At 42.7% G+C, this 13,223-nt stretch overlaps 2 protein-coding genes across 2 annotated transcripts in view; both read right to left on the bottom strand.

Moving 5' to 3' along the window:
• LOC311139529 (laminin subunit beta-1-like) overlaps positions 1-5,561 on the bottom strand; it is a gene marked incomplete at its 5' end in the record, with an annotated part of 44,955 nt that extends 39,394 nt beyond the window's left edge. Inside the window, 3 exons of the mRNA XM_084174414.1 lie at positions 4,607-4,779; positions 5,284-5,313; positions 5,531-5,561. Coding sequence (XP_084030540.1) covers positions 4,607-4,779; positions 5,284-5,313; positions 5,531-5,561 — 234 coding nt within the window. The remainder of the gene's footprint in view (positions 1-4,606; positions 4,780-5,283; positions 5,314-5,530) is intronic.
• A 1,098-nt stretch (positions 5,562-6,659) lies between these two features.
• LOC311140301 (peroxisomal succinyl-coenzyme A thioesterase-like) lies at positions 6,660-10,555 on the bottom strand. The gene is made up of 10 exons (XM_084175291.1): positions 10,181-10,555; positions 9,822-10,024; positions 8,950-9,049; positions 8,481-8,838; positions 8,175-8,294; positions 7,930-8,012; positions 7,690-7,783; positions 7,546-7,626; positions 7,323-7,464; positions 6,660-7,216 (listed from the first exon to the last, which is right to left on the bottom strand). Exons 2-10 carry the CDS (start codon positions 10,009-10,011, stop codon positions 7,086-7,088), a joined length of 1,299 nt encoding a protein of 432 aa, XP_084031417.1. The 5' UTR covers positions 10,012-10,024; positions 10,181-10,555; the 3' UTR covers positions 6,660-7,085.
• Between the last annotated feature and the right edge of the window lie 2,668 nt (positions 10,556-13,223).

Genomic DNA, 13,223 nt, shown 5'->3' with positions numbered 1-13,223 from the left:
GGTCCGGCCCGCTCCTGCTCCCCACACCAAGCCAGTGGTGTGCGTCGTCAGCCCGGCACGGCCCGTGCCTGTTCCCCACACCAAGCCAGTGGTGTGCGTCGTCAGTCCGGCACGTCCCGTGCCTGTTCCACCGGTGCCTGGTCCGGCACCGGTCAGATGCTTCACGCCGGAGCTAGAGCAATCCGCTCCACCAGGGTGCAGTCCAGCTCCGGCCAGCGGGGCCAGACCGGACCAGGGATACTTTGGGGGGTTGGAGAGGGAGCGGGGATCAGGCCCGGAGCCGGATCCGCCGCCTAGGCGGAGTGCCCACCCGGTCCCTCCCCTGTGGTATTTGGTTGGCGCGGTCGGAGTCCGCGCCTTTAGGGGGGGGGTACTGTCACGCCCTGGCTCTGGGGACACTGTTATGTTGAGCCAGGGTGTGTAGATTTCTGTGTTGTAGTTCTAGGTGTTTCATTTCTATGTTGGCCAGTGTGGTTCTCAATCAGAGGCAACGAGTGTCAGCTGTGGCTGGTTGTCTCTGATTGGGAACCACATTTAAACAGGCTGTTTTCCCACAGTAGTTGTGGGATCTTGTTTCTAGTTGGTTTGTGTTAGACCGTGAACTGTCACGTTATCGTTTTGTTTGTTTTGGTGGTGTATCGCTAAATAAAGAGTATGTTTGCCTGCAACGCTGCGCCTTGGTCCTCCTCTGTTCCCGACGAGCGTGACAGAGTCAGGCGCAGGAGGGTAAATCACAAAAGAACAGGATTTATTCCAAAGCAAAGAGTTACGAAGAAATGCGTCAAAACACTCCAGTGCGCAAAACAGGCGCACTGGAAATAACAAGGCACACGGGGAAATATCCCGGTAATTCAAAATACACGGAGCTCCACCGAGCTTCTCTACCCTCCACAATAAACAATCACACACAAAGACAAGGGGGTAGAGGGAACACTTATACCAGTACTGATGAGGGGATATGAACCAGGTGTGTGTAATAAACAAGACAAAACAAATGGAATGATGAGATGAGGAGCGGCAGTCGCTAGAAGGCCGGTGACGACGAACGCTGAAACCTGCCCGTACAAGGAGAGGAGGCAGCTTTGGAGGAAGTCGTGACACGGCCCTTCATGCGTGGTCGGTAATTCGCCCATGATTTGGGGAGAACCGGGATGAAAGTAAAATGTTTTTCTTTTTTTTTATTACTCAGAGATCGATAGAGCTAGAGACACAATATTTTATGACAAACAACTTATATATCTTCAGAAAGTATTCACACCCCTTGAATTTTTACAGCCTGAATTTAAAATCGATTAAATTGAGATTTTGTGTCACTGTCCTACACACAGTACCCCATAATGTCAAAGTGGAATTATGTTTTTATACATTTTTACGAATGAAAAATTAAAAGCTGAAATGTCTGAAGTATTCAACCCCTTTGTTATGGCAAGTCTAAATAAGTTCAGGAGTAAACATTTGCTTAACAAGTCACATAATAAGTTGCATGGACTCACTCCGTGTGCAATAATAGTGTTTAACCTGGTTCAGTCTGCTTTCCAACAGACACTGAGAGAGAAATTCACCTTTCATCAGCAGGACAATAACCTAAAACACAAGGCCAAATATACATTGGAGTAGCTTACCAAGACGACATTGAATGTTCCTGAGTGGCTTAGTTACAGTTTTGACATAAATCGGCTTGATAATCTATGGCAAGACTTGAAAATGTCTGTTTAGCAATAATCAACAGAGCTTGAATAAATATTGTAAAATCCACGTGTGTAAAGCTCTTAGAGACTTACTCAGAAAGACTCACAGCTGTAATCACTGCCAAATGTGATTCTAACATGTCTTGACTCACTCAGGGGTAAATTAGATATTTCTGTATTGAATTTTCCATACATTTGCAAACATCTCTAAAAACATGTTTTCACTTTGTCATTTTGGGGTATTGTGTGTCGATGGGTGAGAAAAAATAAATGTTGAATTCAGGCTGTAACACAACAAAATGTGGAAAAAGTCAAGGGGTATGAATACTTTCTGAAGCACTGTATGTCCTCTACCATTAGCAACTGTCATTTAATTTCTAGGGTAAATGAGCTGAAATTAAATAGACAGAGAACAGAATTACCACAACGTTACTTTTGTACCTGCCGGCGGGGCGGGAGTAACACAACCATTGGATAGAAGTAACAGCGGGCGAGAAATGCACAATATCTTTCTTATCTTCATGTTTCTGGTTTGTAATGCTCGTTACTTTCAATAAATGTACTATCAGCCATAATTTCATGTTTGTGTTGATTTGAATAATTAATCCTTTAGGTTCGAAATGTATGGAAATGAACCCATTTCTCCCATTCTTCTCTGCAGATCCTCTCAAGTTCTGTCAGGTTGGGTGGGGAGCATTGCTGCACAGCTATTTTCAGGTCTCTCCAGAGATGTTCGATCGGGTTCAAGTCCGGGCTCTGGCTGGGCCACTCAAGGACATTCAGAGACTTGTCCCGAAGCCACTCCTGCATTGTCTTGGCTGTGTGCTTAGGGTCATTGTCCTGTTGGAAGGTGAACCTTTGCCCCAGTCTGAGGTCCTGAGCGCTCTGGAGAAGGTTTTCATCAAGGATCTCTCTGTACTTCATCTTTGCCTCGATCCTGACTAGTCTCCCAGTCCCTGCTGCTGAAAAACATCCCCACAGCATGATGCTGTCACCACCATGCTTCACCGTAGAGATGGTGCCAGGTTTCCTACAGACGTGACACTTGGCATTCAGGCCAAAGAGTTCAATCTTGGTTTCATCAGACCAGAGAATCGTGTTTCTTATTGTCTGAGAGTCTTTAGGTTCATTTTGGCTGTCATGTGCCTTTTACTGAGGAGTGGCTTCCGTCTGGCCACTCTACCATAAAGGCCTAATAGGTGGAGTGCTGCAGAGATGGTTGTCCTTCTGGAAGGCTCTCCCATCTCCACAGAGGAACTCTAGAGCTTTGTCAGAGTGACCATCGGGTTCTTGGTTACCTCCCTGGCCATGGCTCTTCTCCCCCAGATTGCTCAGTTTGGCAGGGCGGCCAGCTCTAGGAAGAGTTGGGGCGGCCAGCTCTAGGAAGAGTTGGGGCGGCAGGTAGCTTAGTGGTTAAGAGCTTTGTGCCAGTAACCGAAAGGTCACTGGTTCTAATCCCCGAGCCGACTAGGTGAAAAATCTGTCGATGTAACCTTGAGCAAGGCACTTAACCCTAATTGCTCCTGTAAGTCACTCTGGATAAGAGCGTCTCCTAAAATCTAAGGGTCTTGGTGGTTCCAAACTAATTCCATTTAAGAATGATGGAGGCCACTGTGTTCTTTGGGACCTTCAATGCTGCAGAAATGTTTTGGTACCCTTCCCCAGATCTGTGCCTTGACACAATCCTGTCTCGGAGCTCTACGGACAATTCCTTCGACCTCATGGCTTGGTTTTTGCTCTGACATGCACTGTCAACTGTGGGACCTTATATAGACAGGTGTGTGCCTTTCCAAATCATGTCCAATCAATTGAATTTAACACAGGTGGACTCCAATCAAGTTGTAGAAACATCTCAAGGATGATCAATGGAAACAGGATGCACATGAGCTCAATTTCGAGTCTCATAGCAAAGGGTCTGAATACTTATGTAAATAAGGTATTTCTGGTTTTTTATTTTAATACATTTGCAAAATGTATAAAAACCTGTTTTCGCTTTGTCATTATGGGGAATTGTGTATAGATTGCTGAGGAAATTGTTTTATTTAATCCATTTTAGAATAAGGCTGTAACGTATCAAAATGTGGAAAAAGTCAAGGGGTTCTGAATACTTTTCGAAGGCATAATCTTCTCATCTCACTTTAATGGGAATGTAGTAGAAGATGTTTTTCACCATTTTCAATGCTTAGCTCCAGCTGTCCTTGTCATGCGCACTCCTCATGTCTTGATAGAATAAAAGTTGTTATTCTCTTCACAAACGGCAAACTCATCATGCTAATCACATTTTCATGGCTTGACACAAGGTAATTGACCCCCGGAATCATAAAGATATTTTTTACCACTAACCTGTCGATAAAAGCTTACGTGAGAAGCTGATCCAACAATTCAATTGATTAAGGCATAATGCTAAGGATGTCATATACAGTATAATTTTCAAACATTCAGTCACTTGTTGATATTTTTCTAACATTATAAAAGCAATATGAACTAGAGGAGACAATGGCCTGTGCTTAAACATTTATTTTATTTTATTCCAGGTCATCAGTTAACATTGTGTTACTTCACCCAGGCTAACACACAAGACTAGCTAGCATGATACTTGAAACCTACAGTCTGTTTTCATTTAGTCACTAGATGGGTTAAGAAAATGACATATTTGTGGAACCTTAAACAACCATACAACTCTACAACCCCCCCAAAAAACATCCTGGTCAAGTTTTTGACATACAATGCTATTGCACCTTGTGTATTCTACTATTCAAACTCTGAACAGTTGAGACCTCGACTGAATTCATAAATACCGCTTATGTCGGGGCCCCTAGTGGCTGGGGGCCCTAAGACCGCTTATCTCGCTTATGCTGATGGCCGTCCCTGTCTAGGTGTAGTGCACCTATTTGTGCCCCAGGTGTGAGGTGTCTTACCTCCAGGTGACCAACGATGCAAAAGCGCTCAGGCTTCTCAATGCCGCAAGTGGATGAGGCGGTGAGCTGGTGTGCGCGGCCGATCAGAAGGTCCCCGGTGGCGGGGTAGCAGCTCCCCTCAGTGCACACATCCCCAAACTCCGGCAGCTGCGCAAAGGAGCGCCACCCGAGGGCTGCGGGACAGAAAAAGCGGTGAGTGTAGGTGATGATGGCGCACTGGCGCGCAAAACATGTCTGGAATATATCTCCCCATGCAACTATTATGCTATAGAACTAATCGTATCCCACAGTTAAAAATCTGGATGAACATTTTTATTTTAGACTTAAGAGGCGTGTCTCTCCATTGCGATCACAGTCTCCCTTTAGTCTAATTCATCACTGGGTATAAAAACATAATGGTCACAAGATAGGCTTCTCTTCGGTTAATTCAATTGAAATCACATGGACTAGCTTTCCAATCGATCCCATGTGGGGGGACTGTTTATGAAAACAGGCTGTTATGTTCGGGAACAACATCGACTGTGGGAAACAGTTATTGAGTGTACAAAACAGCTTCTGTAAACGATAGCTAGTGGAAAATAATGTGCCCAAAACATCTTTAAACAACCATAGTGGACTGAGACATCTGACATCTATAAGCTGTTGAACACATTTTAAATGTTTAAATAATGGCTTACATGTGTTCCTCATTAAATGTCCCCATGGTCCTGGATAAGTGAGAGTGAAAAGTAACACTGGAATGAAACTTTTGTTGGCAACCGAAAATAAAATCCTCTATTGGAACTCTTCACGTTTTTCTTTTTCTATTCAGACAATACATACTTGGCTTTATGCTACTCCTCAAAAGTCATTGAGAATAGCTACCTGCGCATTAGGAAATTCACTCTATAAAACGAAACAGTTCCATGTAAAAACAATACTTACTCAAAAGTGATGCGATATGTAATATCAACATTTTCGAGTGTGAAACATTGATAATTATTCCTCGGGGTGTTGTCAGCAAGTCCTGATGCAGTTGTGTGCGTGAGTGTGTCTCTGTGTGTGAAAGAGTGGTCTCTGACTCTGTTCTCAGAGGTCGTGGCGAGCCCCCAACTATGCACCCCACTCGCTCCGGAGTCCCAACCCTCCTGGCTGGGTATGCAGCGCAGCGTGCTAACGAAGATAAACGCGCCCCCTTGGAGCACCAGATTCAGCCAGGCCTTTCTTTGATTAAATCATTTAAGTATATAACTTTAATTTTAATCTCAAGATAAAAGTCAATAGACTGCTCTAGGTGTGTTGTCAACTCAAAGTTGTGGTCCGTATGCTTAGGCTACTGAGATCATAAGAACATGTCAGTCGGTCTCTAGGTCAGACAGACATGTGTAGCTCTGGAAGGCACAGCTGCACATACAGTACCTGCCATGTTTTACACTATCAACTTCACTGTTCTTCTGACTGACCTCAGAAGGAGAGTTGGGTACTTTACCAGAGTTGGATACTTTACAATGTCAAACATAGAACTCCACATTATCCATCTCTGGCGGACAGAGGGACAGACACACGGGCCATTTTCTGTGCTTGTAGTGGAGTGTTTATTTAGCAGGTGGGCACAGATTGAGAGATGGGTGACCAGGATTTCCCAAACTCGGTGTTGGGGCCCCATCTGGGTGCACATTTTAGTTTTTGCCCTAAAACTACACAGCTGATTCAAATAATCTAAGCTTGATGATGAGTTGGTTATTTGAATCAGCTGTGTAGTGCTAGGTCAAAACCAAAACATGCACAGAGTTTTGGAAACCCTGGTTTAGACTGCAGCTTATGTATGAAACATCTCAAAGCAGGAGTGCTGATCTAGGATCAGTTCTGGATTTCAGATCATAATGAATAAGATTAAATGGACAGGGGGATCCTTATACTAGATCAACACTCCTACTCTGAGACATTTGAAATATAGCCCCAATCCATTGCCCACCAATACACATGTGCTATGTGCATACATCACCCTCGTGTGGTATATTGAAGAACTGCAAGAGACATACCAAATAGCTCTCATGCTCTTCATAACAACAGATATTGTTAATATTCTTCCTCTGATTTATTATAAACATCATCAACAATACATTTCCTATTATTTCCTCATGAATCAAAAAATAGAATCAGTCATCTGTGTACTATGGCAGTTAGGTTAGAGGCACAGGTGTTAATACTATTGGCAGGTTGAAACTCATACAGTACAGTGAATGAGAGACTCACTACTGTGGACACATCATAATATAATAATAATAATAATATGCCATTTAGCAGACGCTTTTATCCAAAGCGACTTACAGGTCATCAGCCCTCAATTTATATTCTACAGCTGTGTCCACTGGTCTGACGACTTTCTCATTCAAGCATTCAGTCTTGTCACAAATTAAATAAATGAACATATAAAATAGTATATAAAGTTATAGCTTAGTCAATTATACTAGGTCCTGGAGGCTCCTCGGGTGTGACATCACAGCTTGGCCTTAGCGACAGAGTCATGATTGGGGTACAGGTGTTGCCGTAGAAAGCCAAGGCTCTTTTCCCAGGAGTCTTCTTGAGCATCGGCGTGCGGCTTTGGGTACCCTCCCCATAACATGATCACTGGAACACACACACAATCATTAGTTACTTTGCGAGTAAAGAATTGGTTATACATATATCTTAGTTCAAGTGTGTATACTATAGGTGTGAGCTGTGTGTACAGTACCTTTCTGTTGTATTTGAGGCACTATGAAGTTGCTGGCTCTCAAGTGGGGTGTGTAGGGCGGCTCAATGAGGTGTCCAGCATCAGGGTATTGTAGAATGGTCAGTAGGTGCTCGTTACCCGCTGCACGCATCATCTGGGACATCTGCAGGTCAGAGGTCACATTCAGCGTCAATGACAATGATTGATTTCATAAGCTTTTAATCGTGTTTGTGTGTGTACTCACGTCCTTGGCAGATTCTACTGTCGCCCAGTTCTGATCATCCTCCCCGACGACCAACATCAATGGACACTTTATCCTCCCCATCTGTCAGAAGACTCAGCAATGAGTAAACAAACCCACTGTGTGTGTTTGTGTGTGTTGACTTACATCCACTTTCTCTCCAGGGTCGGTTGGGATAGGCAGAATGATGTCTCTCGAGATCACACAGCCCTCTTCATCAAATCGGGTCTTAGATCTGTCCCTTGCAATAAAATAATGATCATGTTTTTAGTCTATATTTCTTAATTTGGTCTGTATGTCACAAGTTTCATAATCACGGTACTTTACAGCTTCACTTTGAACAGATTTGTGTTTATTTTTCATTCACACATGATGGTTGTCACTCACTCATTCATCTTCGTAAACACTTCGTGGATGGACTTGTTGACCTGTTGGACGTGACTCCCACTGACACACACACAGCATCTGGGCTGGAATACACACAATATTTATTGTTTACACACTAAACAAGCTCATAAGCTTATACACATGGTCAGTGTTGGGACAATAAAGCTTTCTGAATCTGAATTCACACTATACATACAAAGCTCCAATCTGGAGGAAAAAGAGGAGAGTGTGAGGGAGAGACTCACGCTGATGGCTTTGGAGTAGGCTGCCATGTTGAGGGTGACTGATGTGCCTAAGCAGAGACCAAACAGAGCAACTCTGTCCTTCAACACTAGGGGGTGCTCCTGCACAATCCTGAACGCTTTCTACAAATTCAAGTGGATGCAATGTGAGGTAATATACCTTGAGGTGATGTATTTTAACAGTGAGTCTGAATAAAAGGTCACAGGAGTGGACTCTGCCCTCTCTGAATATTAAGATATGCACAAGCATGTAGGCACACACACACACACATGCAGGTTGCACGGGCACATATACAGTATTAGAATCACCTCAAAGTAGGTTTTTGAGTCGATGTCTGAAGTTCTGTGCTTGTCATGGAAAAGGTACTCTAGCGCCATGGAAACAAAACCATGTGACGCCAGGAGGCCGGAGCGGTACTCCACCAGCCCCCCACCCCCTCCCCACATATCCAACACCCCAGGGAAGGGTCCAGGACCTGGGGGTAAAAAGAGGGTCCCTCGGACCCCGTGTTCCCTGATGTCAATTCTGCACACACCTGGTGCCATGTACCATCGTTCTGTGACAACGGTCACTAGGGGAGACTGCTTGCTGAAGCCCTCTGTCATGTGCCCACTGTACACAGAGATGTGCACCACCATAGGAGTGAGGACATCCATCTTTCTCAACCTGAGAGACAGAGAGTTTATTTGACTTGACCAGCCGGGCCTGGTCACACTAAATTATGTGTTTTTCCTATATAAAATTGACCACAAATATTTAATTCCATAGGTGTGTTACCTGAGGCCTGTCCGACTGCCTGGCACAGGCTGCATGCTCCACAGTAGACCCATGGGCTCTGTGCCTTCATATGTTCCTCCAAGACTGGCATCCTTAGCAACTACATAAACAACAATAAAAATAGCAGAAAGAGAAAGAGGCTTGAGTTCCCAATTTGGACTTCGCAGTTGGATGACCATTCAAAACGATTTTTCCTAGTCGGAGCTCATTTTTCAGAGTTCCCAGTTGTCATGAACGCACTGAATGGTGCTTTCAAAACAACTGGGAACTCTGAAAAAACAAGGTCAAATAATGATGTCAGTGATCTTCTGGTAGGAAAGTCTGAGCTCTAGAAAGAGGCTGAGTTCCCGACTTGGAATTCCGAGTTAGATGACCGTTTAAAACTAATTTTGTCCTAGTCGAGCTCATCCCGGTTGTCTTGAACACACTGAACTCGAAGATTTCCAATTTCCCAGTTGTTTTGAACTTGGCATTCATATGCTTGGGCATGTTAGAGTGGATGACTTTTGTCAAGATGTTGACCAACGTTGGTCACGCCTTTCAAAGTGTGTTGCATTATAAAGATTATCCTACTTGCGACTATATATCCACTGCATGACCTTTACAACAACCATAGTTGTTTTAATAACGTTATTGTAGTATAATTTACTCAAGTTTTGCTGTGTTGTACAGTGTGATATTGTACTAACTTCATAGTAATAGCAGGCAAAAACATTGGCCAACATCTGAGGTTTCAGCACGCAGGGACACTGATCTTATTGGCGACAAGTGTAATTGAATTCTACAGTATATATGGGTTTCACACATAAATTAGTCCAAGGCTACATCGAAGAACCCGGTCTGTCAGCCCGGTCGGCCGTCACAAACCTTACCCGTCACCGTGCCTTGGTCGTCGCTGGTGTAATGGCCGAACGCCTCCCAAAAGTCCTTATCCTCGGAGCGATGAAGGGAACGTAGTGTCACCGAGAGCGCCGGAGGTAAATTCCTCACAACCACCTGGATCTTCTCATCCACGAGCCCCCGCGTGGGCTGCACTGCTAGAAGCGGGAAAGTCCCAACCATGGTGAACGAAGACCTGTACAAAGACATGACAGAAACAACCGAACATTGCTAAAGATGGTGGGATTGACATTCCATTTGTCCTACCTTCAATTTATGAAAACTGGTTAGCGACAGAACAAATTGGCTACGAGTCACATTCCCTTCAAACTTCGTCTCCAAATTTACTTACACTGAGTTATTCGATAATGACAGCTGTCAGAGACATTTTGACATTGGTTACCGCTTCGTGTGGCTACTTGATTCATGTGCGAGCAGACACGTTTACTCGTGCAGGAAAGTACAAAGTCCGTGCAGCACTGCTCACAAAGTTAGAGCAACTAGAAACCCATAGCGGTGAACTGTAGGCCTATGCATTATTCACCTTCATAAAGGCGGCAAGATTTTTCTCAAAGGTCAGTTACTTAACCGGTTAATAACAGCGACATAGACGGTAGGCTACGATGCAGCGGTCCAAAGGTCGATGAAATCCACAACAATTAAGGGGCTTATACATTGTTTGGTTAGAGGGTCCGCTTAATCAGCGTGTCGTCAGCAACACTAAAACGGTACTTCCGGGTTATGGAATTTCGGACATTAACAAAATAAAAGTCCCCCACGTAATAGTACAAAAGTGTAAGGGGGGGGGGGGGGCTCACATATGGACTTGTTTTAGTATGGTCGTACCATGGATCAGTTAGCTATTTTATTTACCTTTAGGTATCCCTAAAAATTATTTGATAAAATATTGAATTTGGCCTTTACTACTATAGCCCATAGAAACGCATTGGCAAAAAGGACAGTCAAAAAATGTATCATAAGGTTTTGAAGTGTCTGTCCTATATCTAGGAGATATAAGAAAGCTCAGGAAATATTGTAGTTTTTTTGGACACATATTTAACTCCTTATTTTTTTGGCCAAAAAACTACCTCCATACTTCCATTCATTTGTATATGTTTACCTTCAGATGAGTCCCATGACACTTGTGGGGGTCATACAGCAAAACGGAGAAAAATATTGTGTTCGTGAGAGTCTCCTCTTTCTATAGTGGGGTCATATTATACTGAACAAAAATATAAATGCAACATTTAAAGTGTTGGTCCCATGTGTCATGAGCTGAAATAAAGATCCCAGAAATGTTCCATACACACAAATATTTTTTCTCTCAAATGTATCAAGAAGAACAGCAGATCATTACACAGGTGCACCTTGTGCTGGGGACAGTAAAATGCCACTCAAATGAGCAGTTTTGTCACATAACACAATGCCACAGATGTCTCAAGTTTTGAGGGAGCATGCAATTGGGCAAAAAAGGGGCAAAAGGGCAAAAAATTAACAATGCCTGAATGTTTTGTCTTCCATTTTCTGTTAAATAAAACAATATTTTTATTTTACTGAATCTCCAATTCAACCTTTTATGTCCATTCTGAATAACCACCAGAGGGTGCTGTGAAGCTGTTGTGCTGCTGTTAGGACAATGGGGGTACAGTGGCACACGCCTCCTGTAGCTCAGTTGGTAGAGCATGGCGCTTGCAACGCCAGGGTTGTGGGTTCGATTCACACGGGTGGCCAGTATAAGAGCGTCTGCTAAATGACTAAAAATGTAAATGTAAATCAGCACACAGCAGCTCTCTATACATTCATGTTTTATAAATATGCAGCACAGTCCTTTCAGTAACGCACACGTCTATGTTTAGAGAAAGTGTCTGTATACCTATATTTAAGTACCATTTTATTTCTAGATGCATGAAATTAAAAGTGTATTTGTGACAAAAATGTAAAGGTGACCCCCGAAAGGGGGAAATATAGAAATCAATCACAAGGAGATGTAGGTTAGGCTTCAAGTCACTTGTAATGAGTCTTTCATATAAAATCATCAACCATTTACATAGGTACAAAATATAATGTTTCACAAATGCACAAAATATATTCACACAAAATACATAGCTGTTACAATTGTTCAATAACCCAGTATTGTCTCATTTATACATGACAATGGCAAAATGAATCCTTTATTATCCCTCTTTAAATTGACACTATGAAATGCAATGACAAACCTTTTAACCTTTTTAAACGCATCACGTATCCCACTATTTATTATCAGCATTAATTATCCTGGTATATACTGTTCCTATATTTATTTCATACTGTATGTATTAATTCCTATCAGTATGCAAACTCATCCTAATAACACAAACATGTATAACCTTGTATTAATTCGTCTGTAGTGCTTTAGATTACAACAACGTTCACATTTCCCAAAAGTTTTCCATCGTTGCTATTCACCCACACACACAGCAGCTGTGCGCGCGGTCTCTCTCGGGCACGCTCTGATCACGAAGTCACCTCGTGAAAGTGAGCAGCCTTCAAGCAAGCTAACTAGCAAAACGGCTAATTTCGAAGTGGTCTAAACATACAAATAACACATGTAATGGTTTAAACATCTTTGCTGCTGACTAAATAACACACAGTAACATCTGTAACATTCTGACATGAACAAATACATTCGAAATCGCAATTATACCTGAAAGGAGGAAATATATAAATAAATGGGTGAGGTGTGCCCCTATAGGAATTCCTAGGTATAACCAATCAAACTCAGATCAGACATCAATAGAGCAAACAGATCGTATAATCAGCATTTAGATAAATTAACATCATACTACTTACTGGTACACATTATGATTCTTTATTATTCTTTTCTTATTATTAAGGCACTTTTAATTCTATCACAGTTGCAGGTCTGTACACCCATATACGCACATACATCCCTTATCAGAGGGAACTAAGAACAATCACCCTCCACATACAAAACAAAACCACACACACACACACAATACAGGAGTTATGAGCCCCAGCATCAAAAGGCTTACCCTGGAAAAATTGTACATTATGATCAAACAAATCTTCTTGTGTTTTTGCAGATTTATGTGGCTGCTGTTAATGTAGGACCTGTCTGTTTTTTTATGCCTGCACAGAGAAGTCTGCCAACACTGCGATTCACATCCTATGAATCCCTCTCCCTCATAGCTTTCATTTCAGACACTTTATTTTCTCTTATGTAAGTGCAGAGAAGTCTTGTATTACTGTGGAAACATTAAACTTTTCATAATTGAAGAATGTGGGTAAAGTTCATTCAGACACATCAAACACCTTCTGGAGGTGGTTTAAAGGTCATATTTCAAAAGGGAAGGATGCAGTACAGCAGGGATCATCCACTAGATAAAAATTACATT

The sequence above is a fragment of the Coregonus lavaretus genome (assembly GCF_964263955.1).
Source record: "Coregonus lavaretus genome assembly, chromosome: 13".
Taxonomy (NCBI): domain Eukaryota; kingdom Metazoa; phylum Chordata; class Actinopteri; order Salmoniformes; family Salmonidae; genus Coregonus; species Coregonus lavaretus.
Note: the sequence above shows the minus strand (reverse complement) of the source record. Positions and strands in the feature narration are given on the sequence as shown.